This window comes from Hyaena hyaena, unplaced genomic scaffold, assembly GCF_003009895.1.
Source record: "Hyaena hyaena isolate Hyena2069 unplaced genomic scaffold, ASM300989v1 scaffold_638, whole genome shotgun sequence".
Classification (NCBI taxonomy): domain Eukaryota; kingdom Metazoa; phylum Chordata; class Mammalia; order Carnivora; family Hyaenidae; genus Hyaena; species Hyaena hyaena.
This window is the reverse complement of record NW_024081270.1, coordinates 104,373-131,218: the sequence shown is the minus strand read 5'-3', so window position 1 is coordinate 131,218 and position 26,846 is coordinate 104,373. Positions and strand designations below refer to the sequence as shown.

The following is a 26,846-nucleotide window of genomic DNA, read 5'->3' as shown; positions in this document are numbered from 1 at the left end:
AGCACTCTCAACAATAGCCAAAATACGGAAAGAGCCTAAGTGTCCATCAACGGACAAATGGATCAAGAAGATGTGGTTTATTTATACGATGGAATACTACATGGCAATGAGAAACAATGAAATCTGGCCATGTGTAGCAAAGTGGATGGACCTTAAGGGTGTTATGCTGAGCAAAATAAGTCAGGCAGAGAAGGACAGATACCGTATGTTTGCACGTATAGGAGGATTAGGAGGAACTTAACAGAGGACCATGGGGGAGAAGGGGGGAAACAGTTGGGGAGAGGGAGGGAGGCAAACCATGAGAGACTCTTGAATGCTGAGAACAAACTGAGGACTGATGGGTGGGGGGGGAGGGGAAGGGGGATGATGGGCATGGGGGGGATGAGCACTGGGTGTTATATGGAAACCAACTTGACAATAAACTATTTAAAAAATAAAGATTATTATTTGCCTAGGTGCTATCCACTTGCTAATTGGACACCTGCAATACACAGGGTGGCAGGTATCTATGTAGGGTTCCCTCCACACCCTGTGCCTTGCGCATCATAGCCTGATCTAGAATACATGTATGAACGGATGAAAAACCGAGACCCAGAAATGCCCAGGTGGGGGGAGGCGAGGGGCCAGAGGTCATCTGGTGGTTAGGGGCAGACATAGCTGTCTTAATTTTCATCTCAAACTGATATCTGTCACGTGTTCATTCCCAGCCCCGCGATCTCGAGTTTCCTTTTTCATAATTTGGTGTCTCGTTTAATCAGAGCTAGGTATCTCTGAAGCCAAGAGGGACTGATTCCCCTTCTTTCTCTCTGCCACCAGGACAGGAACGCAGGTTTGGGAACCCAGATTTGGGTATGAAAACATAAAAAGATCAAGTTCATAGTCTGTCATCTGAGTTTTGATAACAAAAACCTGATGAGAAATCCAAAAAGGCAACTGTTTTCCACTTAATCCAACACACAGTTCTGAAGTGCTGACTGTTCATGTCACTGTGGTAATGCTGCTTAAGGCATGGATCGAGCTTGCACTTCAGGGGGGGGGATGGTGGGGATGAGGAGGTGAGGAGAGCAGGCAGGGAGGGGCAGACACATCCTCTGGTGACAAGTCACCACCTGAATCATGTTTCTGATGAGGTTCAGAGGAATTCCAGCCGTTTCTTCTCAGGCCCCCTAAAGCTGGGAACTATTTCCTTTCATTTTTCATTTAAAAGCTAACAGGTGACTGTAGGCAAACTTAAGCCTCATCTTTCATTGCAGTTGGGACACGGATGTCCTGAATGACTCAGGAGCAGAGGGAGTAAAATGTAGTGATTAGGAGAAAATGTGCTGTCGGAACTTGTCACACGTAGTAGAATCTAAAATTCCTTTCTGAATACATCTTGACTTCATATCCTGCAGGTACTGTGAGGACCAGATCGAAGGAAAGTGGTCATTCTAAACTAAGAGCGATCTTGTGCCCCTGGAGACGTTTGGCAACGTTTGGGGACAATTTAGCTTGTGGTAACTGGGGATGGTCAGAGCAGTTGGGGTGTAATGGGTGGTGACCAAGAATGCTGCTAAACATCAGACCGTCCACAGACAGCTTAACCAAGAAAGACCTACCTGGTCACAACATCAGTAGTGCCAAAGTTATGAAACCTTGGTTGAAACACTGTGACAATGTATTGTAATGCATAAACTGGACACATAAGATAGAAATAAATACTATATCCATCACTTGTGTAAAATAGCACAAGTTCCAAAATAATCTTAAATCATGAACACTTTCAGGACGTTAAGGGTGGGTAATGAAGCAACAGAACTCACACTCAGGGGATCCACAAACTTGGAGCTAGTGATTACAGTAATAAATGAATTAAAATTGACAACCATCTCCCCCGCGGAGTATAGCAGATAACCTCCTGATTCATCTGTCAATGGGTTTAAGATCTAAGCCAACAGAAAAACAGCCCATGTACTGCTTGGAAAAAAGCAGCTAAAGGATGTATTGGAACTGGCAGTGGAAATAAGTAATCACTCTATCAATAGTCTATAATCTGAACTTTGATAAGCAGGGCAGGACAATGGGGTTTATGGACAGGATGGATCTGCTGATTACACATTTAGCTGCACTGTTTAATCTCTTGGTTCCCTGGAGCCAGTGCGGTGCCTGGCACATGGTCAGGGCTCAGTAAATATTTGTTGGCTTCGTAAGTGGGTGCCAGAGACTGAGAGGAACTAACTTGATCGCCAATTTTCATATTCTCTGAAATTTTTATTCCCTCTCCCTAAAGAACAGAAGCTAATTCATCAAATTTGAGACTTCTCCACCCGTAACCTGCACCTGGCCTTCACCTTGCGTGGGGTCATGGTTTATCCATCTTTCCAGCCCCCAAACACCAGGGCTCGTGCTCCACATTTGCTGAATTTTGTTCTTTCTTTGTTGTACCCAGTCATCTTCTCCACCAGTGTGGGCTGACCCCTTCCCTGTCAGGGTAACTCAGCATGAGCTGAATGGAAACCTTCACTTTTCATTGTCTTCGACCCTTTGTTCTCCTTGACTGCTCTTCTCTCTCATCCTGCTCCCCAGGTTCAGGGGAGAGAAGGATGTTTCTTCTATGTTTTTGATGCTTTTGATCGAACTGCTGCTTATGTCCCACGGAGATGGGGCTGTGTGGTCTTGTGACAGGGCAAGGGAGCTTGGGAGATGTGTGACCCCATGTAAGTCACTCAATTTTTTGTGACTCAATTTCCTGTCAAATAAAAGTGAGATAAGATCTCACACTAATATCTGTAACGATACTTCCAAGGATCAATTGAGATAATGTTTTAGAAGCTCCGACTACTCTTACAATAATTTGTAGATACTACAGAAAGACAGGTTTCTACCATACAAATGTACTGATTGGTGATAGGTAATGCTTAACCTCAGAGTTTATCTGTAGAGCTAAGTTTCTTCCTAAATTTATCTCATTGATGTGAAATTTTTGTCACTGGGAGCTCTGAAGTCCAAACTATCACATCATTGGCTGACAGGCCACTCACTTTGGGGAGTTCCACTAACCAGATAAAAGCCAAGAAATAAAACAGTCATCATTCATCTCCTGGAGCCCAAGGAAAACGTTTGTAAAATTGAAGACCCATATGTAGGAAGTGCTTAAAATGGCCAGAGCAGGGCTCAGTGACCTTAACTTGTTCAGACCCATTTGATGAGCCTGTGGGGGTCCATACTTATCAGCCAGAACCTGTGAAGCTATAAAGGACCCCATCCTTGGCCAGATGAAGAGCGTCCAGAATGGACAAGGAATCCGGGCTCCTACTACACCTTCCGCCTCTTTATCGGATTCTTAATACACAACAGAGAATCAGTCTAAGTAAATACAGTGCCATCTGCTCCCTTTCCATGACGCAATCTTATACCAAAAAAAGATACCTTCCCAGGGAGCCTTCAGGTGTGCAGGTTGGGCTCAAAGCTGTGGATCCCTGAGGGATGCCAGACTCAGAAAGTTGTAGTTCATTGTTCCTCCTTCCTTTGCACTTCTGTTTCTCTGCTGGCTCCTTGTCATGCCTTCCAACATGCCCAAGTACTTTCCATTTTTGAAAAACTCTCATTTGACCCTGCTGCCTGATCCAGCTATTAACTTACCTTTTTCTGTTACTGACACAACTCTCAGGTGGATGAGCTGTATCTACTGTTTCCACTTGCCTCCCAACCTTTGCTATCCAGGACCTGGATTCCTTCCTCACTCCTCTGCTGAAAGGACACCCCTCATCCTGACCAGCATATCTCTTTTTTTCAGTCCTCAGTCTGATGGACTTGGCATCCTTTTCTACTATTGCTCACGTTGTGGGGGGGGGGGGAGGCGGAATCCTCTTTTCCCTCATTTATTTGAAGCTGCACTAAAGGATTCTCTCTCTGATGTATAAAATTACAGCTGGGGAAAATAACAGGTGCATACATGAGAAAGTGTCTGGAAAATGCTTAGCACAGCACACAGCACATTGTAGGGTGATCAATGAATGTCAACTGTTATTATTAGAGTTCATTTCCAGGTCCTCTTCTGCCTCGTCCACAAGGGAGGGCCCCAGGGATGACTGTGAGTGCTCCCCTGAGCACCAGTTTCTATGAAACCCACTAGATTGCCGTCACCCTCAATGCAGCACATCTAACACCGAGAGTTTCTGTGTGTCCCCACACATCGTGGATTTCCTATCTTCTGTCTTGGACTCTGCTTTTCTACTGTCTCCTCACTAAATGAGCATCCACAGCATGCTGGGTACTCCCTTCAGGATGTCCCTTTCATTCATCCTCTTCATTTCTGACTTGCGTAGCCTGACGAATGCTTTCATGCAGATCTAAGATACGTAACATCATTCAGAACACGGCTATTAGCGATCAACAGTTATCCTTAATAAAGAATCCTGTTTTCAGAATAAAATAGAATGTGGACAAAACTATCAAACATTTTCAGGACACCTTGATGGTCTAAGGACTTTCCTCTCTGTGTGGCTGTTCACCTGGGCGGCAGGTGAGGCCCTGGAGGCCAGGAGCAGCCCTGATGTGCTCTCCCTGCACACCCCAGGGAACTCAGGTCAGAAGGCTAGAGGGCATTCATGTCAGGACACAGTGCTCGAGGGACGAGATGGGCTCTGGACGAGGAGTGCCAAGAGCCGGCTGGCAGGAGGGTCTGCTGTGCTGACGGACAGACGGGGCCCACCTTTCTCACCTCCAGCATGAAGGATTTGGACCCAATCAAGTTTCGTGCTTATTCCGTATGCAAAATGCTATTACTCTTGTGAAGTCTGTTGCCGATTGTGATATTCTTGATTTTATAAGTAATATTAAATTGGATAAAACCTGCAATAATCTGAGAGATGCAACCACAATTTTGGCTCCTTCTCTTCCTTAATTGCCTGAGATGTGGGGAGGCCTTAATGTCCCACCATTCACTGTAAAGAATAAACGTGTATGAATTAAACATGGACATACACGTGCATGTAAGTTGCATGCATTTATGACTTTCACCTTAGTATAGTCAAAGCCCATTCTCTCAACCAGAACGCTGGAATGTTCCAGTGGACCTGTAACACACCGCAAGAGGGTGCAACCATCCCACGGTGACCGTGAAGGCTCTGCATTGCACACCGTGCGGTTATGACGTCCATGGTTTGAAAGGTCTCCTCCATGAATTACTATTGGTTTTGTGGAACTCCGGGCTGGGGGCGGGCAATGGCCTGCCGGCTACCATTACAGCCATGGCCTTGACAGAATGCTCTGTTCTTTGTCCAGGCTTAGCAAGCACGTAGGGACTTTTGGTGACAGCCAGGAGGAGATCAGAGCTATGATCATGGGGTTTGAGCTCCGAATGGCATCTTGGGAGGCAGAGGGCTGGCAGTAGGGGCGAGGTCACAGGGTGGCTGGTCCCTGGCTCTGTGCTCTTGACAGGTGTAGCTCCTTTCAGAGTCTTGAGAAAAGGGAGCAATCATTCATAGCTCATGGGCCCTGTCTGTCGTAAGGACCTGATAACAGAGTGCTCATCACAGTAAGTACTGCACTCAGTGGGGGTCCCTGTGATGTCCTCTGATGTCTGAGCACCCCCTCCTAAGGAGGAGGAGGAGTGGTTCTGGGCCCTGGGCCATCTTGGAAAGGGAGCACTCCTCACTCCCTGCCTAAGGGTACTCCCTCGAACTTTGGGCTTGCCAGCCCTGCCCCCACAGTCCAGCGGGTTGGAAATGGGAGGAGATGAGGGGTGGGGACTGAGAACTCCTGTCCCCTGACCCCTCATTTCTCAGTGTCTCCTGCACCAGGGCCTCCTTCCATATTCTGTCACCACCCTCACCACCCTCATGATTTATGGCGACACTTTGTCAAATAGTCATTAGCAATTGCTAAATGCTCATGGTCTGATAAATTGAGGGTTTTAAACATGGTTTGCCTTTTTAAAGAAAACACGTATGATTGTTTGTAAGGGCGTGATGGCTTTGACTTCACAGTCTCCATTACGCCTCGTACAACCACAGAAGAACGAGCTCGGTGCGGCACCGCGGCCAGCAACTCAGGTCTTCCTCGAGGACCCGGTGCCACCTGCCTCCGGCTGACTCCTCCAGCCTCTGGTGAAGCTGCTGCACCCCAGCCCCTCCTGCCCCGTGCCTGGCCCTCCTGGCTCAATGCCCACCAATTCTGTTTTGCTTTACTTTTTGGTAATAATAAAAAGGAAATCGATAACCAACAAGTATCAATAAAAATCATTAAAAACAAATAATAATAAAAACCCTTCAAGTTGTTTCTAAGCCTTGATCCATGGTACAGATTTTCTTTCTTTTATTTTTTTTAATATTTTTATTTATTTCTAGGAGAGAGAGAGAGAGAGAGAGAGACAGCGTGAGCAGGGGAGGGTCAGAGAGAGAGGGAATCACAGACTNGAAAACATCCAAGCAGGCTGGTATCCACTGGTGTGAGGAAGGGGGAACGGCATGTGGTCGGCTCGCAGGCTTCCTGGGTATGCCAGGTCAGGCTTGGTCTCTTCCCTCACCTCTGCAAAAGCTGCAAAACAGAACACCTGATTTTCAGCCTTTTATTTTATTTTATTTTTTAATGTTTTTATTTATTTCTAGGAGAGAGAGAGACAGCGTGAGCAGGGGAGGGTCAGAGAGAGAGGGAGTCACAGACTGGCAGTCAGCACAGAGCCCGACGCGGGGCTCGAACCCACGAACCGCGAGATCATGACCTAAGCGAAAGTCGGACGCTTAACCGACTAAGCCACCCAGGCGCCCCTGATTTTCCAATTCCCATCCCAAAATACGGCATTTGCCATTTACTGAGTGCTCACTGTGTGTGCGCACTCAAGGTCATCTGATCAGTAAGAGACATTACCAGAATCTAAACCAAGTTCACCCGGTGCTAAAACCTGGGCTCTGCTCCAATCTGCCTCTGATGCCCACACAGTGTGGATTTAATTTTAATTTTTAAAAATTAGAAACAATTTAGATATTTCTAATATGGGATTAGTTAAATACATGATGATGTATCTCTTCACTGGAATAATATCTGCATATATAGAATAAAGATGACAAAACTCATTGGCATGGAAAAATGAGATACCACTGAATGAAAAGTTTATATGTCAACACATCTAATGAAATCCTACTTTTGTGGACACCCCTGATTCCCTCCCATATTTAGAATCTCTTTATCAAGAAAAGAATCTGGAAAGATACACGACATGTTTAAAAATGTGATTACTCTGTTACAGGCTGAATGTTTGTGTCCCACTGCCCATCCCCAAATTGATATATGGAAGCCATGGCCCCCAGCGTGATGGTGCGGTGATAACCATCAGACGGGGCGAGTGGGGGATGACCGGGTTAGGTGAGGCCCTAGTCTGATGTGACTGGTACCCTTACCCTTGTACAAGTAGACCCCAGAGAGCTTGCTCTCTCTCCTAACGTGCACATAGAGGTCGTGTGAGCACGCGGGGCAATGGCAGTGTATTCTGAATGTCTTTCTCTCTCACGGAACTGAGGTGTGCAAAAGCAGGCTGCGCACTGATCCTTCTTCCTATCTCCAGCCACTACAGCAGTACCTGCGTCCCCCTATGGGCTCCAGGAACACTTTCCCAGGGAAGAAAGGAATAAAAAGTATTCAGACATGCACATTCCTGAGCCACCTCTGCCTACTCTGGTGTGAATGAATTCTGTCCCCGGTAAAGGGGGGGATGGGCAGAGTGTTGGTAGCTTCCTCTTTTCCTCCAAGAAAAGAAGTGACCACAGTAATTGCAGTCACGGGCACAGCCCCCATGCTTCCTGAGAGGCCAGAGCCCCAGGACAAAAGTGATCATCTAACGGAGACTTAGGAGATTTCCAGCAAATTTGTGTGCTTCACCTTAGTCATGATCTTATTCCACTAACTGTACTGTGTCTGGCTCCAACTGGTAAATCCGCCAATTTGGCCTCCATGAACAGCCTCCCTCAGTCACTGAACACCTAACATGGTCTCAGCTTTACTTCAATCCAACAGGTGTCTTTTTATGAATTCACTTCCACCCAATGGCAAAAAATGATACAGCTATTCAACACAAGCACTCTGTCTAGCTGCTATTACCACGCTGTTGACAGCAATCTGGGCTCTCACCCAAAATGACATGAGAAAGGTTTTCACCTTCTTATCTCAAGCTGGTTAGGCTTGATTATGGTGAACGTGCAGATATACAGATGTGGGGAGAGGGGTGCACCTGGGGAGGACAAGGAAGGTCTGTTCTCTTTCCTCATACACTGTTCTGGCTGTTTCTGAATGTCTATCCTTTTATAATAAACTAGTGAGTAAATGGTTTTCTGAGGTGTTTAAGTTGCTCTAGTACATCAGCCACCTAAGGAGGGGTTCATGGGAATCTATGATTCACAGCCAGTGGGTCAGAATTGTCATCTGAAGTGGACTGAGCCCTCTATCCGTGGAATCATCTGATGTTATTTCTGGGTAGATGGTGTCACAATGGAGCTGAATTGTAGAACACACAGCTGGTGTCAGAGAATTACTGGGTAGTGGGGAAAACCCCCACATCAGAGCCCATGACCCAAATCATCATGTCGTATGCCAACAAATGCCTGGGCCCTATGGAGCCCACTCATTGCTGCTTCCCAACAGCTGTCTAGAGGACCCATTATTTTCTTCACATTTCTAGGACAACCTTGTTTTTTTGACACTAATTCTAATCAATGGAAAGAATCCTCTCCTAATCCATTCTATTAAGTTCATTTTATTTATTTATTTATGTTTAGTGTTTTTTATTTAATTTTGTAAATTTTTTTATTAAGTTCATTTTAATTGGAAGAGCTTTTGCTGGATTCTTCTTTCTGACAATGTGAGGCCAACAGCCGTTCCTGACAGAACTATACCCCACCACCCGGAATAGACAGTACTCGGCATAACTGCCCAGCTTTCATCCTGGCACTTGAACATGACCTTGTAACAGAAAACGGAAAATTTAATTCTCCTTCACCTGTATACATTTTTCAACCTCCCTGAGTTTTATCCCATGATAACCACTGCTTTTCACTATTCATCAGTCTTTCAGCCAATAGAAAACTAACAGCGTTATTATTAGATGTACTTTAATGAGAAAACCTATTACCAGCAACCATTTCCTGTCTCCTAATAAAACTTTCACATTAATTTCAAACTCAAAGGCTTTGAATTTTGAATATAATTGTTTTCAAATTTTATTTCCTCTCTCATTATACAAATCTTTAAAAAAAATTTTTTTTATTGTTTATTGTTGAGAGAGAGAGAAGAGTGTGTGCGGAGGGACACAGAGAGAGAGGGAGACACAGAATCGGAAGCAGCTCCAGACTCTGAGCTGTCAGCACAGAGCCCGACGCGGGGCTTGAACTCACAAGCTGTGAGATCATGACCTGAACCAAAGTCAGACGCTTAACTGACTGAACCACCCAGGGGTCCCACAAATCTCAAGTTTACTTCTATTTAATTCCCCTGATGTCCATGACAATAAAAACACTGATAAATGACGACCAACCAGAACCCCCACGATCACCTCACACAGCTGTAAACACAGCTCTTCCCAAAGCATCCTCACCAACAACCCCAGCATCATAAATTACTCCTATGCCATTGAAATTAAATACAGGCTCCACCTCCCCAACCTTTACAACTCACAGAACCACTAAAGGTTCTATAATAAGTCCAAAAGAAACATTCCCAAAGTGACAGTATTAGAAACTCAAACCTCAGGGTATTCTCAAGGAGCAGTAGCTGCAGTATAGCTAAAATCTATCAATATTCCTCCCTTCTCTATACGTCTGACAGCTAGCTGACCATGGATAGTCCAGGGGCCTTGAGAAAGAGGGTTTTCAGAAGAGTGCCGTCTTTGCAATTTTTCCACCCAGCTATCCATCCCTCTGATCATCCATCCATCCATCCACCCACCTGCCTGTCCATCTGCCTGTCCAACCCCATTACTGAATATTAATTGAGCATGTACTACTATGTTCTCTCATTAGGGATACAGTGATGGACAAAACAGACATCAGACAAATCTGGGCTGATGTCATTCAGCCACTAAGTGAAACGGTTAGCTCAGAGAAGTGCCTTGTTCTCTTTGAGTTTCTCTCTTCCTCTGTAAATTGGGGGTTCTAATCTCTAGTTTGGCACGAAGAGGGTGAGAAGTACTGTATGTATATGGAAAGTCTGTTCCCAGCACCAAGAGCGTGGCGGGTGCCACACAAATGGTGGTTGAGGCAGTTCTCGATCTCCCCGGAGACCCCTGCCTCCCACTCTACTGCCACATAGGATGCCATCTGCACGATCCTTGCTCGTGGTGGCAACAGGTGCCTCTGGAGTGATGTGTGGAGCTGAGGCCTGGGAAGACTTGGTGGCACGTCTTGGACTTACCGGTCCCTGAAGAACAAGAGCTCCTTCCCAAGCATCGTCACGGCATCAAAGGATGAACTGGAGTCACAGAGGTCGGGGGTGGAGGGACTTTGAGGTGGGGCGTGCGGCACAGTGGGCTTTCCCGGGAATGGTTTCCTGGGTCCTAGGATTCAAAGCGACTCGGTCAACATGGTACCAGGAATCTAGAGTCCGTCTGCTTCTGCTCTGGAGACCCTCTTTCTCTGTACAGGAAAAGGTGAGGAGGCACGTGGCTGTCTGTGGCGGGCAGACCTGGGTTTGGATCCCGGCCACGCTAGTTGCTGAGTTGTGTGAGAATCAGGCACATCACTTAGCCCCTCCACACCTCTGTTCTTTCATTGGTGAAACGGGAGGGAGCAGAGGGTTTTCTGAGAAGTAATGTCTGTAAAGCACCTAACACATTGATTATCTTGGGGGTACTTCCTGTTCTGAGCCTATAAAGTGAGGAAAGCACATAACACTCTGGGCAGGCTGGTCATAGGGTGGGGTGAAATGAAGAGCCATGTGAGCCTGCAGGTTGTCTATGCCACCGAGTAGTGTAGTTATCACCCTCCCTGCCATTTCTAGGGGGATAAGATCAATTATCTGCCGGTGAGTAAGAACCATGTATAAGAAACTATAAAATATACCCATCCTCTCCCAATCTCTAAATTCTGACTCTCACCTAACTGCCCCCCTCAAAACCCAAGACAAATGATTATACTTTTTATGGTAGTTGAGGGACCAATGTGCTCTGGAGGAAACATGTAGAATTTAATTGTACATCTTAGAAGAGAAAGCCATGTTCATATCTGGTAGATAAGCTCTTCACAAAAGGGCACAGTGGGGCAGCCCCCTGATTGATCTTTACCTGTGCAGGTAACTCCTGGCAAAGTATACTTTCTCTAAGTTGGAGACTGAAAGCCTCTGACTTTCAGGGTTAGTAGTCAAAGAAGTGTAGCTACTGTACCGTACAAGGCCTGGATCCCTTTCACATCGTCCTTGGGCAGGTGGAAGCCGTATGGCTGCTGGTACTTATAGGTTGGGTACATCAGTGCCGACGGGTCTGTGGAATGGGCCAGGCCCAGTGCGTGGCCAAATTCATGAGCAGCTACGGTGAACAAGTTGAAACCTAGACAGTGTGAGACAGAAAAAGACAGCATCAATGTGGGATTTTATTTTCAGTATTTTCTGTCTTTACCGGAGAACTTATGCCCAAATCCTAGTAGTAAACTCACTTTCTTTTCATAAGCAGGTTATTCAAAGGTCGGTAAGTTATTCTGGGACCAAGCTGTGCTGACGTTGCCTATGCTTCCCCCTTGGCTGGACGGGGCCTTGGACTGGGGAAGGATGGAAACGTAACTCAGTCTGTTTTGTCCCTTGTCAGGGAAGCTCTGTCGACTGGTAAAGAAGGGCCTAATTAGAGCTAATGGTGGCAATGAAATCTGGATGCGGCCCCGACTGTGGGACTAGCTCCCTGCCGTCACAGCCTCCACCCCTCGCCATCCACACACGCTTCCCAAGGCATGGCCTTCTGGAACCTTTCCACCTATGCCCAGCACACTTCTTGGGAGAGTACAGCCCTCAGGTCCTTTCTGAGCTCAGTCAGTTTGCAGGCACAAGTGAGAGACAGTAACTGCTGCACAGAGCCCCGTGTGGAGGGAGCGTGGTGGTGCCTGGACACCCTGGCTATGAGAGGGTCAGTCAAGTCTACAGCACGCTTGTGGGCGGGGCTTTCCCCTTACGGTGTTCCCTTGTGGATTTTTGGCTTACTTGTTTTTCCTAGCCAGCCCCCCTAGTTAAAGGGCGGCCTGGGACGTTGACCTCAAGGTTTCATGGTGGAGGCCCAGAAGAAGGTACAATATTTTCCAGGTTATGGTGAATTGTGCATATATACCATTCATTCCCATAGTCCACTTCTCGGCATTGTCGAAATGGGTGTCCCCTCCCAGACCTTCTCCCGGTGCAAACGCATGGGCGAGGGTCCCTCGAGGCCCATCGAACGGATAGGAGTCCCCGTGGTCTAGACAGGCGAGGAGAGAGGCCAGTAGCGATTAGTCCTGAGGATCCTGGGCGATTCTCAAGGCATTCTTCATGTCATGGCTAATGGACTATATATATATACATATATATATATATTTTTTTTTTTTTTACAGATTTTTTTTAAAGTTTATTTATTTGGAGAGAGATAGGGAATGACGGGGAGGGACAGAGAGAGGGAAACACAGAATCCGAAGAAGGCTCCAGGCTCCAAGCTGTCAGCACAGAGCCCAATGTGGGGCTCAAACTCACAAATTGTGAGATCATGACCTGAGCTGAAGTCAAGAGCCAGACACTTAACTGACTGAGCCACCCAGGAGCCCCTCGACAATACTAATCACCTTGACACTCTCATACAAATAGATTCACTTTGCAGTATTCATTTATCATAAGAAGTTCTCATGTCAGTGAGAAATTGAAAAATTAAAAGGGATAATTCATATTTCAAAGCATGAAAAATTTAACAATGGTCTTTTGTTACTGTTTTTCTTGCCATGTCTATCTGCCAACACACGGCACAGTGTGGACGGTGCCCACGCTGCAGGTGAGTCGACCGGAGAGGACGGCATTGCCCCACGGCCAGCCCTGTTCTGAGAGCATGCGGGAGGTGCAGCCTTGAGCACTGGGCTCAGACAGAGCCCTGAGCAAATGCGTGCTTCCTGCCTCTACAGTATGATACATCGCAGGGAGGTAGCCAAGGGGAAGAAGAAAGTTTCTGCATGATTTCGATATGGTTTCACATGTAAAACTCATGCAAGCAGTACAGGTGTTAATAAAATCACAACTTTAAAAGCTTTGAATGTTTCTATTTTATCTATGTTTCATTGATGGTTAAAAAAAAGTTTTTTTGACGTTTAGTTTTCAGGGAGAGAGAGCACGCAAGAGAGAGAGCAGGAGCTGGGTGGGGGGTGGGGGTGCAGAAAGAGAGGGAGACACAGAATCTGAAGCACCTCCAGGCTCCAAGCTGTCAGCACAGACTGATGCCGGGTTCCTACTCACTAACCATGAGATCATGGCCTGAGCTGAAGTCGGACCCCATGGGCCCCCCAGAGGCCCCCTCATGGACAGCTTTTAATAAAAAAGGGGGAAGAACAAAATGAGGCAATGTTGTGAAGCTATGTTCATGGGTTTTCAGGATTTTAGTGAGAATACCGGGTTTTGTTAAAAACCCAACAAAACAAAGCCCTGGTTTGCGGGGTCCTGCACAGTGTGGGGCCCTCAGATCGTGGGCTCCAAGGACCCTGGTAAACAGCAGCATGGCCCCCGCTCAGCTTGTGTGTCAGGGAAAAGAGCACCTGCATGATATAGAGAGAAGCAGCCTCCGAAGCTGCCCTGAGCCACGCGGCCACCTCAGGGGGTGGCCTTCCTGTCTAGGAGGAAGGGGAGCCTCTGCGAGCCCGGCCACACCCAGGGCCACCTCGGAGGGCTCACCCGGGGACCTGATGACCTTCTCTCTCCTGGCTTCTGGGCACATCCTTCCCAGGACAGCAGCTTAACTTCAGATCAGGACGTGACGTCTCAGGGACCCTCGGACACGGCGTGAGGAGGCAGGAGGCAGGGCACTCGCTGCCCCCACTACTTGGAAGCTGACAAAGCAGAGGAATTTCGTGGCCTTTCCTGAATTTGCTCACTAGACATGCAGTTCCGGAAAGGGCTCCCTGTGCAAGGGTATGTGTCCACTCCTTACGGGGGTGAGCAGGGTGGAGGCCTGGAGACCCCACAGCATGTGGACAGGACAGCAGCACCCCCCCCCCCCACTGCTGTACGGAGGAAGCAGTCAGGGCCACTGGGGCGTGGGTGTCCTTCAGTGAGGATTCAAGGTGCAGATTCCTGGTGTGCGGCGCACACCGCCAGGGGGTGGGGTGAGGTCAGGGAAGCTACATGGCACAGACTTTGTCTCTGATGCAGCGGAAGCGGAAGCTGCGACCACCCAACGGCCCAGGCCAGGAGGATGAGCCCTTGTTGGGACCCCCTGATTCTAGTCTCTGCCTGATGGCCGTCACGACTTTGCCAGGACCCTGGCCGCCACCCGTCACGCCCCGTGCAGGAGAGGACGGTGCCCACCACTCGCACTGAGGGTTGTAGGAGGAGACAGTCGGATTCGCAGGCAGATCCCCGGGCCCCCCACCGTACCTCCACTTTCAAAAGATATCATAATGTCCGCTTCTCCCGAGGTCACCCTGACGAAGCTCAGGGGGACCGCGCTGCCCCAGGCCTGCAAGGCCATCTCCACTGCCTTGTCCACGTCAGCAGCTGCCATGGACGGCGTGTACTTGGATATTCTGTGAAGACACAAGGAACGGGTTTTCTTTTCAGTAGTTTAGCTCCTGGCGAAGAAGGGCAAGAATTTTGTTGAGCTTGAGGTGGGGTGAAGAATCAAAGGCCGAACGCTAATGTACAACTGAGACATCTTTCTCCGAAACAACAATTCTTATTTTGCTTTCACATTTGTTGAATTGCTGGAACGGGTGAAACAATTAGGAAAAGAAGAAGGGCCTGAGAGTTGAGATCATGTGGTGCTGAGAGTCTGGCTTTCACCCTGAGTTTAAAGAGTATAGCCTATGTCATTTCACAGGGCGGGAGATGCCCACTCTCCCCTACAATGGTTTTAGTTAAGGGACCTCTTTTTTCCCCCCAACTGGACTGAAAACTTTCAATCGTAAAAGTAAAAACATGGACTTTTGAGTTTTTGCAAATTCGTATTCCAAGGCCATTGGGATTTCCCCCGTTGCAGGGGGAATGTTCTGCTCTTAAAATAGTACGTATCTTAAAGAGGAAACACAAGCTTTAAACAAGGGTGCTCACCCGGCCCGGACAAGGCTGGAGTCTTTCATTAAGTGCTGGTGCGACAGTGACTTCTGGAGGCAGAAAAGTATAGAGGATTTGGGGCAAACAGTGGGCGTGGCGGTTGGCAGTGCTCTGGGACGGCTGCCCGCTGCCCAGGAGGGCAGGGGTAGGGGTTCCCGACAGCAAGCAGAGGAAGGGCAGGGGAAAGGAGGGGCCCCCTGGGACTCGGAGGGAGCCAGGGGTGCGGAGTGAGGAGCTGACTCAGCAACAGCCACCCGGGGAGCAGACGCCTGCCCTGCTGTCTTCCTCTGTCTCCTCGGCTGGTCCTGTGCGCACAGTAGGAGCTCAGCAACTACTTGGTAAATGCAGGAACCAGTGAAGGAAAGCGGGGTTTTAAAGCCTCTGCTGGTGGTCAGACGTTAGCACCTGCGGCAACTACGGGGGAGCTGGGGCAACAGATACACAGGTGTGAGCGTAAACCTGCACTTGACAAGTATCTGGTTGTTCCCACGCAGGTGGTGCTGGCTCAGCCGCAAAGCCCCGGGGCAGGTCCTGGGCGCCCGAAGGGAGGTCTCGCGGAGCCGGCCCTCAGCACTGAGGGGCCGGAGCGCGGAGACCTCCCGCGAGGGGGACAAGGGGCGCCGAGAGCCTGCACCTGGAGCGCCGAGGCGGCGGAGATCGCAGTCAGACGCCAGCAGCACCTGCTTCGTGCTGGGCGCGCCCGGAGCCTGCCTGACCTTCTCAACGAGCGGAGGACACGAGGATCATCTGCGTTTCACGATCAGTCGGGATCTGAGCCCAGTTCGGACTCGGACGTGTACACACACAAGCACTAAGCGGCGTTTCCTATTTTAATCCTCTGGGTTGCAAGAAGTTGTTCTGAGATCCAGTAGCTGCAGAGACAGAGTGCCTGTGCTGGCTCTAGTGCTCTCTCGCTCTCTCTCTCTCTCCTTTTAGGGGAAGGGGGCTTGCTCGGGAGTGCGTGCATGGTCAATGCGAGTGCGCTGAGGGGCTTGGGGCTGCCCGAGGAATATTATCACAACATTCTGCGTCTTTGAGTTTCCAATTAGCCTCATTGACTCCCGGTGTCTTGGCTGAGCTAGGTCACAGCTACAATTCTGCGACACAGGTAAACGCCGGGAAAGTCTTCATGGCTTTATATACATTTTTCCTGTCTTGCCTCCCCCTGCCCCACACATACTTGGGAGTTCAACTCTTTTTGGGGTGCTTCTTGCCCTCGTGTTTGGAGTTTTGTGGTTCCTGGACCACAGCAGAGTGACAATGGTGTTGAGAGCATCACCTTATCGACTCAGGCTTGCAGCCACCAACAGATGGCCCAGAAGAGCCTCTGTGCTCACGGGTGTTGGGTTGTCCCTTGACCACAGGGACCTGGGAACTGGGTGTGGCATTTACAAGCCACCCACCTGTGGCCCCCACACGTGCCATTGAGGGGAGAGAGCAGCAGCTGGTTATGTCCATCATAGGAACAAAAACATGAATGACCACATGAGCACTGAGAGTAGTAGCATGTTTTGATCAGAAAGCAACATTTTGATCACCTTGGCTTTTTAGGTCTGTATAACCTACACAGTGTAGTATACAATAATTTGTGCATGATCATAGTTTTTTAAATTGCAGGTTTGTAGGGCTTACTCTTTAATAATGGCTGTTTTTTGGGGCTTAGTCGGTTAAGCTTCCGACTCTTGATTTCAGCTCAGATCATGATCTCACAGTTCCATGAGTTTGAGTCCCACATTGGACTCCACACTGACAGTGTGGAGTATGCTTGGGATACCCTCTCTCTCTCTCAAAATAAATAAATAAACTTAAAAAAAATAATGCTGTGTTAGCAACTGTTTATGGGGCTCCTGGGCTGTATGTAAAACTCCCCAGAGCGTCAGGGCTCCCATGAGCCATTAGGCTCTGGCTCCGGCACAGCCCTGCGGCTGCTGTTTTAACAGTCCCGTCTCACCCCATCCCCAGGCATCGGCCAAATGTGCTCATCCTAAGAGCAGAGTCTGGCCCCAAGCCTGGCCTGGCCCTCTGCTGCCCTGGGCGGCCCCTGCCCCCCGGGGGCCCCCCACCGCACGCCTCTGTCTGCCCCGACTCCTCTTGCCCTTGGAAACCCTCACCGCTTGCGAGGCCTGGGCTAAGATGCAGCTGCAGCCTGCCCTGTGCAGTACGCCCTCCATCTGGGGTACAGGCCCAGCTGCCCCCTCTAAGTAAGGGGTGCAGGCCCAGGCGGGCAGTGGTGTCTGCCTGCCTCTGAGCCACCGGAGGGTGGAGGGGCCCCTCAGGAAGGAGGCCTGCTATCCGCCCCCCCCCCAACTGGGTCCCTGTGCTCCCAGAGTTCTCTGCTTACACCTGCAGCCACAATGATGTGTTTGTGTGTGTGTGTCTCCCCCAAAGGCCTCTGAGCTCCCTGAGGTCAGGAAGGTGTCTCTTCACCTCTTATCTCCAAAACTGGATGCCAATAGGTGGCATTTAGTAAATCATCAATAAAGTATTTTTATAGTTAATAAAAAAGTTTCTTTATTAATAGGTGAGTTTTATTGCTTCCCTCTGATTGAGGAAATTATTTTAAGAAAACTGGCTGGTACCATCAGATTATTAATCCTAGATTAGATTATCTTTCTTCAAAAACAAGTGCGTTGTCTCTTATTGATTAAATTATTGTGATGTCTAAAATGGCCAGTCGTCAGGATAATCCTGAGATCATATTTTGTAGTCAATCCCCCACTGTGACCGTCTAAAGATCAGCCCTAAAAAGTCTTCCTTCTGATCGTGATGAACCATGATTTTTATACAGATTGGAAGGGAGATGTTTCAAAAAGAAAAGAGAAGGGGAAAGAAGGGAGCCAAAGGGACGGGAAAGGGAAGGGGAGAGGAGGGGAGGGGAGGGGAAGGGGGGGGAGGGGAGGGGAGGGGAAGAGAGGGGAAGAGAGGAGGGGAGGGGAGGAGAGGGGAGAGGAAGAGAGGGGAAGAGAGGAGGGGAGGGGAGGGGAAGAGAGGAGAGGAGAGGGGAGGGGAGGGGAAGAGAGGGGAAGGGGGGGGAAGGAAAGGAAAGGAGAGGGTGTTTCTCTCTGACTGTGAAAGGACTGCATCTCATTACCTGTATGTCAAAGTATTTTTTTTCCATTTGGGTTCACCTGGGAAGAGGCGGTAGTTGGCCACATCGGGAACTCCGCAGCGGGGCCTCTTGATCACGTCCATGGTGGCCCGGTCCAACTTGCCCGTGACTCGAAGGCCAAAGAAGGCTTGCAACTCCTTGATCTTCTTGACCAGGGACCCGGCTCCTCGCGCGGCCATCTCGCCCAGCGGGTGGCCTCCCTTCCTCGTGTAATACTTGTCAAGGTAGGCCTGAAACGAAGAGGCAGGCGGACATGTCTGTGCACCGTCTCTGGGACAGACCCGTGCTCAGGTTAGGAAGGGATCATTTCTCGACAAGCTAAACGTAGTGTGGAGGGCATATTCCCGCCTTGAAAAAAAGTAAATACACTCATATGGATAAAGCTTTGACGGACGTATGCTGCATTGTTAATACTGATTATGTTTGCGTTGTTGGGATTGGAGATTTTCTTTTTTTTACTCACTTACCTTTCATAGTTTTCCTATAAGGAGTAATTATTTTAAGAGTAAAATATAGGGGTGCCTAGGTGGCTCAGTCGGTTGGGCATCTGACTTTTGATCTAGGCTCAAGTCATGATCTCACAATTCCGAGTTTGAGCTTCGCATCAGGCTCTGCACTGACAGTGTGGAGCCTGCCTGGGATTCTCTCTCTCTCCCTCTCTCTCTGCTCCTCCCCACTCATGCTCTCTTTCAAAATAAATAAATAAACTGTAAGATGAAAAATTAGTGGAGAGAAATCCCCACGAGTCATTTATTTGTCATTGAAATCTTTATCTGATTTGCAAAACCAAAACTATTCTCTGGGAGTTGGCTATTGGTATCATGTTTTCATGAAACATTATGCAAGTTCAGTGTGTTTCCACACACGGAGGCCTTGCGGTCCAGCCTCTCGTCTTACACAGAGACAGATAGAGTGTTTGTCTGGTGGCTTTCCACTGTTGGGTGTGTGGCCCTGAGCCTGCTCTCTGGGCCAGGCTTCCAGGACTGGCTCTTTGTGCCCCAAGGCAAGTAAAATTAACTGTAAATTATTTTATTTGCACATTAAGGCTTAAAACCTCCACTGGGTGTTATATGGAAACCAACTTGACAATAAACTATTTAAGGAAAAAAAACCCTCTATGTTCATCATTCAAAACTCTTCTACGACTTCCTGGCTGGAGTGAGACAGGATCATGCAAACGCAGAGCGCGAGCCTGAGGCTGGCCCTGGATTTCAACCACACAGAGCAGCTGAAGATGTCAGTGTATGTTGTATTTGATAGAAAATTCCATATTCATATTTTATGCACAAGGTATTTATTTGCTGCCTGTGATATTTATATATCACATTACTTTATCTTCTATATAAATTCTGTATATGATTTATGCTACATCTACACTTTATATATAAAAAATAAAACATTGAAAGCAGCCCTAATGTCTAACAACAGGGGTTATGTTGGACATTTTATTATATATTCATGTGGAGTAATACTAGACCTTTAAAATTACATTTAAAACAATTTTTTTAATGTTTATTTATTTTTGAGAGACTGAGAGAGACAGAGCGTGAGCAGGGGAGGGGCAGAGAGAGAGGGGGACACAGAATCTGAAGCAGCTCCAGGCTCTGAGCTGTCAGCACAGAGCCCGACGCGGGGCTCGAACCCACAAATCTTGAGATCACAACCTGAGCTGAAGTCAGACGCTTAACCGGCTGAGCCACTCAGGCACCCCTAAGATTACATTTTTGAAAAATATTCAATGGCATGGAATAATGCACTCATTACAAGGACAATATACTGAGAAAAGCAAAGGGGAAGTCCTTATACAGATTATAATCATAATTCCAAAACCAAACCAAACCATAAATATGTGTACTTATTATACTCATGTTTGTTATATATCTATAGTAATATAAGGTTAATATGAAAATTAGCATTTAAAATTGATATCAATCAATATATTGACAGTTACCATATGCATATAACTTATAATGAACCCGAGTAACATAGATAATGGAAAGAAATATGTCTGAATATGAAGCCTGATTACCTCTGAGTTGTAATATTACGGGCGATGATTTAGTTTTCCTCTATCCCAAGGTTTTCTCTGTGGATGCTGACTGTAATTGTTAAGGAGAAAATTAAAAGGAGCAAGATGTGCTCACCTGTTTGGACTAGGCATTCTGTCCCCTCCCTGTGGGGTCAACCCGTTCTCATCATCCCCTCCTCCTGTCTTTCCCAGTGGTGGGTCCCTGTGAGATTCTTTGTTTTTAATGTTTATTTATTTTTGAGAGACAGAGAGAGACAGAGCACAAGTGGGGTTGGGGTAGAGACGGAGGGAGACACAGAATCAGAAGCAACTCCAGGCTCTGAGCTGTCAGCACGGGGCTGGAACCCATGAACCGTGAGATCATGACCTGAGCCGAAGCCGGACACTTAACCGACTGAGCCACCCAGGCCCCCCATCCTTGTGAGTTTCTTAATGAGGTGAAGACCCAAGAGAAGAGAGGGGGTCAGCTTGGAGCCCCCAGGCCTGGAGCCCAGTGAGGGGCTCTGAAACAAAGGTGTGACCACTGGGTTTCATTTCCATCTCTGGGTGGACCATCTTAAGTGCGCATTCTGTCATTCTAGGTTTCTGATCGTTTTTGCAGATGACAGTTCTCCACGCCATTCCTCTTGGCTCGGGTTGACGCTGTGATAACAGGGCACTCGCGGTAAGTCTGGATTCAGCTCTTCCAGGGGGAAGCTCTGTGCAGCAGACCAGATGCTCCAGGTTTTCTGAGACAGTGTTGATTTCAAAGTATTTTGTTTCCTTGTTAGGATATGTGTGACTCTCACACTCTGGATTCTAATTTTGGTTTACAAAATACCATCACGGAAGAAAAGATGCTCGTGATAGATTAAGTTGAAAAAAGATTTAGAGCGACTCTTACAGCATAAGCCGTGTTTGTAAAGAAAAATGTGCGCAGATGGGTACACACAGAGGGAGAGACTCATAAACCGGGACTAGGCTGAGGAAAGGAGGCGTCGCCAAAAACTCAGTGATCAGGAAAAATAATATTGAGTGCAAACCTTAAAATCAAAATTAATACACAAAATCCATGATGAAAAAATACCAATGTTTTAAGTAAAGACAAGGGCCAGTCCTGCTTCATTCTCTCACCCTAATCCCAGCCCTGAGTCACAGCAAAGTGCTTTGAAAAATATAGATGAAGGGGTGAGTGAGTAGTGGTTTTATCTGAGTGATGGAATTGAGAATGATTCTTTTTTCATTACGTATGTTTTATAATTTTTCTTTTTTTTGTTTTTGCTTTTTTAAAAAAAATGTTTATTTATTTTGAGAGAGAGAGTGAGCCAGCAAGCCTGACATGGGGCTCGATCCCACGAATCGTGAGATCGTGACCTGAGCCAAAACCATCTGAGTCAGATGCTTAACTGATTGAGCCACTCAGGAGGCCCTGTTTTATAATTTTTCTACTGTGAACATATACCATTTGCACAATGTTTTTTTCTTTAAAATATGCAGAAGATGCTAGATCTTCAGCTCAAAAATTTTCATTCTGGCATAAACGATAGGATTAAAACAGTATCTGACACTGTGCTAAGCTCAGAGTCCATGTTTGGTTAATATTTAGGCTCTTTCCTTTGGATAGAATATGCAAATTTGCTTCTTTGAAGAATTATCAGGTGTCCTGAGGGCCCAAATCATTCTTGTCAAAGTTATTGGCAAGGTTTTAGCATCTTTTCAGAGTCAAAACATTCAGGGAGGCACTAGATGTGGACTGAGAATTGCATCCATGTTCATCTCAACCCTTGGGTGTTGTTGGCTCTGGTCCAGGATTTTAGGCCCCCCCCCCCCGAAATGTCCTATTTGCTCCCCACCCCTGTCCCTCTTCCGCTGTTAAAATTACTGGGTTTTAGGGTTGGCTCTGAGGTGGTTCTCTTCCTGCTTCTTTCAGTGTTTGAGTAAAATAATGGAGGTCTACAGGGTCAGTCCTAGCAAGCGAGTGACCCAGGTCCCCCCCTCCCTCAGCTCTTTGTTCAGTGCACTCTCCTGGCATCCTTCTTGAGAATCAAGAATTTAAAACTCAGAGTTAAGTGTGCTTCAAAACAAGGTGAACTTCTAGATATGGTTCCTTCAGCATTTCTTTCTGTTTTGGCTAAGCCACAGACCGGGAATTGTGAGGACTTGTGATGTTGTGTGATGAATCCTAGGTTGTAACAGGTTTGTGTCTTCGGTGTTCTTATCTACAAGATGAGGTTGGTGTTTGTTTGACTGACCACACCAGGGTCAGGATCCAATGAGATTCTCGGTGTGAAAGTGCTTTTAAATGTATTGAAGACTTTAAATAAATGTACACCCCCTTTTACTTATTAATTCCTCTTCTGGAAATCTGTGCGGAAAAAAAATCATCCTTTAGATCAGGCTGGTGTACAGAGATGATCACAGAAACACTTTTCATATAAAAATAATCTGTGGGTTCAATTAAATAAATCATAACTCACTTATAGTCTGGAATATTTGTAACTCTTTAAGGCGATGTTTAGGAAAACAATATAGAAATCAAAATTTTCTTATGATTCAATAATCAGTAATAAATGTAGGAACCAAATGTAAAAATTAGAGTATCTCTTGAGCACCGAAAGTAAAATTGTAGTAAAATCACCTGAATTTAACATTCTGTATTTGGAATGTTTCAATTTTAATTTTTTATTTTCTTCAATTATGAGTTTATAATAACATGATAGTGAAAATTTTATATTATTTTTAAGGACAACTTAACAGCCTGTTAAGTGTTGTTTTAAACGTTGTATTGATATTACTGGTTTTTAAAAAACAAACAAGAACGAAATAAAACTCTGGCTTAAGAGCCTAAGCATTTCATCGGTTCATCGTTTTCATAGCTTTTATCCTCATCAGCAAAGCAGAATTTAACGAATTACGAGAGGGTGTTAAATAGTCAGCTTGTTCATGTTTTCAAGTGTAGGTTATTGGGCTCCTGGGTTTGGCAGGAAGCATTTGGAAATTTTGCTTGTCTGGTGTTTCCGGACACAGGAAACCAGCTGCAGTCTCTGGACAAATGGTCTGGGGAGAAGAGAGCCGCCCGGAAGCTAATTTTCCTGACCCTGTTCGCAGGCACCCCCTGGGCCGCTAGCCACCCGCTCCCCCAGCTCCTGCCACCAGCCTGAGGTGGTGGCCGGGCTCCCTGGCCCCCAGGCAGTCATGTGACCGGCTCTTTCTTAGAGTTCAGGTTCACCTTGAATGTCACTTCCTCACAGAAGCCCTCCTGGACTGCTCAGGCGAAAATGTCCCCCGAGGTCCCAGTCGCTACCATCCAGTCTCGTTTCCTCCTTCACTGTCACTTATCACGTTGAAATAACCTCGGGCGCTTTGTTGATTGGCTCCTTGTTTCTCTGCTCCCAGCAACCTCTCCCCCCTGCCCCCTTAAGTGCCCTAGAAACAGGGATTTGACTTGTTTTGTTCAGTGGTGTTTCTCTGGTGCACAGGACAGAGCCTCGCATACAGCACACAGTAAGCTGTCAGGAAACTGTCATCTGTTCATTGAACAGATGAGCTGACACTGCACGCTTGTGCATTATTCTCTGTTGTATTGTTACACATAGAAGTCCCTTACCCACAGAGGAAACGTCCCCAAACCCCCAGAGGGTGCCTGAAGCTGCCGGTAGTACTGGACCCTATAAGTACTGGTTTTTCCGAGACATACATACCTATGATAAAGCTTAACTTATAAATTAGGCTCAGTGAGAGATTAACAACAAATACTAACAATGCAGAACAATTATAATGATATACTGTGATAAAAGTTATGTGAATGTGGGTGCTCTCTCTCTCTCTCTCTCAAAATACCTTATTGTTCCATACTCACAATCTTGTGATAATGTAAGGTGACGAAATGCACTGAGGTGAATGGTGCAGGCGCCGTGACGCGGTGTTAGGCTGCTAATGACCCCTCTGTATGTCAGAAGGAGAATCGTCTGTTTCCCCATCATGAATGACTGTGGGTAACTGAAACCGTGCAAAGCAAATAAGGGGGGCTGCTGTATTTCTATAAACTCTGAGGGGTACCTTAATTCTTTCTAGTCACTGGGATCCACTTTCGAGGTTTGTTCAGATCATTTTTTGTAAGTTTATTTTTATTTATTTTGGGAAAGATACAGAGAGCAAGCAGGGGAGGGGCAGAGAGAGGTGACAGAATCCCCATCTGGCTCCACGTTGTCAGCACAGAGCCTGATGAGGGGCTCAAACTCACAAACCGTAAGATTGTGACCTGAGCCGAAATCCAGAGTCAGACGCTTAGCCAACCGAGCCCTCCAGGCGCCCCTTGCCAGATCATTCGAGCCTGCTAAAGAGGGATGGCTTCTTCCTGCCCTGAGCTGCTGATGGGGGCTGCTGTAGGCAGAAGAAGGTGCTGACCAGGTTCCCGGGTCCTTGGTTGAAGGTCCTTCTGAGAGGAGGGTGTCAGGGAGCCCGAGAGGGAGCGGAAGTGAGGGATCCCAACATCCGAGGCCACTTGGCTCTTCTCCAAGAGTCCCAGCAAGCATATCTTTTCCTGAGACTTTCTGGTCTTGTTCCTGCATAGACTGCTCAGGGTCGGTTAGTTCCTTCTGCGAAGGGCCGATAGGTGACATTTTCGGTTCTGCCACACTCTGTCGTTGTGGTACAGAAGCAGTAGTGAGAAGCAGATGGAAGGCGAGGGGCAGTTTGGCCTGATGACCATCGTTTTTCTGGACCCGGGCTAGAACCACCGTCTTCGGCTCCCTCGGATCAGGTCTGGCCTCAGCGTGACCCTCCTTCCGCGCCACAAAGGCTGTGTGGCTCCTCAGAGTGGCATGACGCGTGCTGAGGGAACATCACATCCGGGGAGAAGGGACCCAGAGCCAGCTGGCACTGGTGAGACACGGTTTGAAATAGACCCTGGAATTCTGAGACACGCTATCTTGAAATGAGTTTACGTGAAGTGGGCTCAAGTCTAAGGACGCTGAGTTTAACAACTCTGGTCTCGGCATCTCGTCTGTTGTGTATAAGCAGGGCTGATACTCAAAGTGTTTCATGACTGGTGTGGCGGGGGGGGGGAGCTGACTAATTAGAAGGCACGAATGGTGCACACAGTCGATGAAGCCACACAGGTGCGTGCAAACCAGTTCCGAGGAGCCCCCACCAGCGCGGTGCAGGGGTGTAGCCTGGCAGGTAGGAAAGGAACCTGGAGCAGGGCTGGGAATCCCGGCCACTATCATCTGGCAGACCGTTGAGAGCGAGGCTTTGGCGCAGACACGTCTCATCTGCACACCTGTCACTAATGTTGGGAGTCCCATCCTTAGAGGATATTCCCCCCAAGGTTTTATTTTTAAGGAATCTCTAACATGGGGCTTGAACCCACAGCCCCGAGATCAAGAGTCACATGCACCCCCTAGATGTGTTTCTTCAGGTTAAAGATCGCCACCTTCCATTACATGCAAAAACTGCATGGAAGCAACTAGACATGAATCACTTTGAGTCACGTGATCATTGCAAACATTTGAACGTGCATCATTTGTATTGTGTCCTTTCCACCTAGTCCAGAGGCGTCTTCAGAGAAGAAAATACAGAGAGCGTATGTGAATAAGGTACTCGGGGAGACAGCTTTATAGAGGAAAGGCTTGCAAGTGAGGAGCGGTAGGCATCGGGGAAAACTCGGTTCACTTGAGATTTTGATCCAGTTTGCCCTAAGGAAGTGTTGTTCTCTAACGTGTGAACGCAAGAAATCTTTGTGAGGCGACTGCTAGGAAGCTCAACACTAACTTCACAACCTACCTCCAGCGTGCAAAATTTGCACCTTGGTTTTCAGTTTTCTACCCCTATTTTCCTTCTACATTTCCCTTCAAATGCTTCGTCTTTTCATATTGCGTGCATTTTTGCAAGCCGCTTCCATTTCTGCAGAAAGCCAGCTACCTGGATATCCGTTTATTTAGTCATGAGCATGTACCCCGAACGCGCACCGGACAGCAATCTTCGCTGTACAGGAGGTGGGATCCGTTAGACTCCCCTGGACTTATACGATGATTGTAAAACAATAACATTGTTTTTCTTGTTTTCTCACTACACCCTTTTAGGTTTTTTGGGGTGGGGGAGGAAGAGGGAGGTGTGCAAAGATTCACAAACCTGCGCCAAGTGGTAGTTGCTCCTTGAGGTCCTGGGGGTGGCTGCAAACAGGGAGGGGGCTGCGGTGGAGAACTTCAGAGCTGTGATGAGGAGCACAGCAAGGCCAGACGCGGGGAGCACCTTCATCTCCTCCGGGCAGCTCAGCAATTATATCAGTCCCGGGGAAGGCAGACTGTGCTTTCGCACTTCGACCTCGAGCTGCTTTTATAGCATCCAGCAGGTCTGGGCCCTTGGAGCAAGGATGACTCATGTCTCAAAAGGTAATTATACAGCTCATTCCTCTCCCTGATGATGGGGTAACACACCAGGACTCAGGAGTTGGGGAAAGCTTCATTCTTTGTGATTTACTGAGTCGCCAAAGGAGAAAAACAG

The 26,846-nt window shown here is 47.5% G+C and overlaps 1 protein-coding gene across 1 annotated transcript in view; it reads right to left on the bottom strand.

Moving 5' to 3' along the window:
* MMP20 (matrix metallopeptidase 20) overlaps positions 1–26,600 on the bottom strand; it is a 58,516-nt gene extending 31,916 nt beyond the window's left edge. Inside the window, exons 1-6 of the mRNA XM_039216554.1 lie at positions 26,475–26,600; positions 18,317–18,564; positions 14,551–14,699; positions 12,275–12,400; positions 11,348–11,509; positions 10,381–10,522 (exon numbers count right to left, since the gene is read on the bottom strand). Of these exons, the coding sequence (XP_039072485.1) occupies positions 10,381–10,522; positions 11,348–11,509; positions 12,275–12,400; positions 14,551–14,699; positions 18,317–18,564; positions 26,475–26,600 (953 nt within the window). The remainder of the gene's footprint in view (positions 1–10,380; positions 10,523–11,347; positions 11,510–12,274; positions 12,401–14,550; positions 14,700–18,316; positions 18,565–26,474) is intronic.
* Between the last annotated feature and the right edge of the window lie 246 nt (positions 26,601–26,846).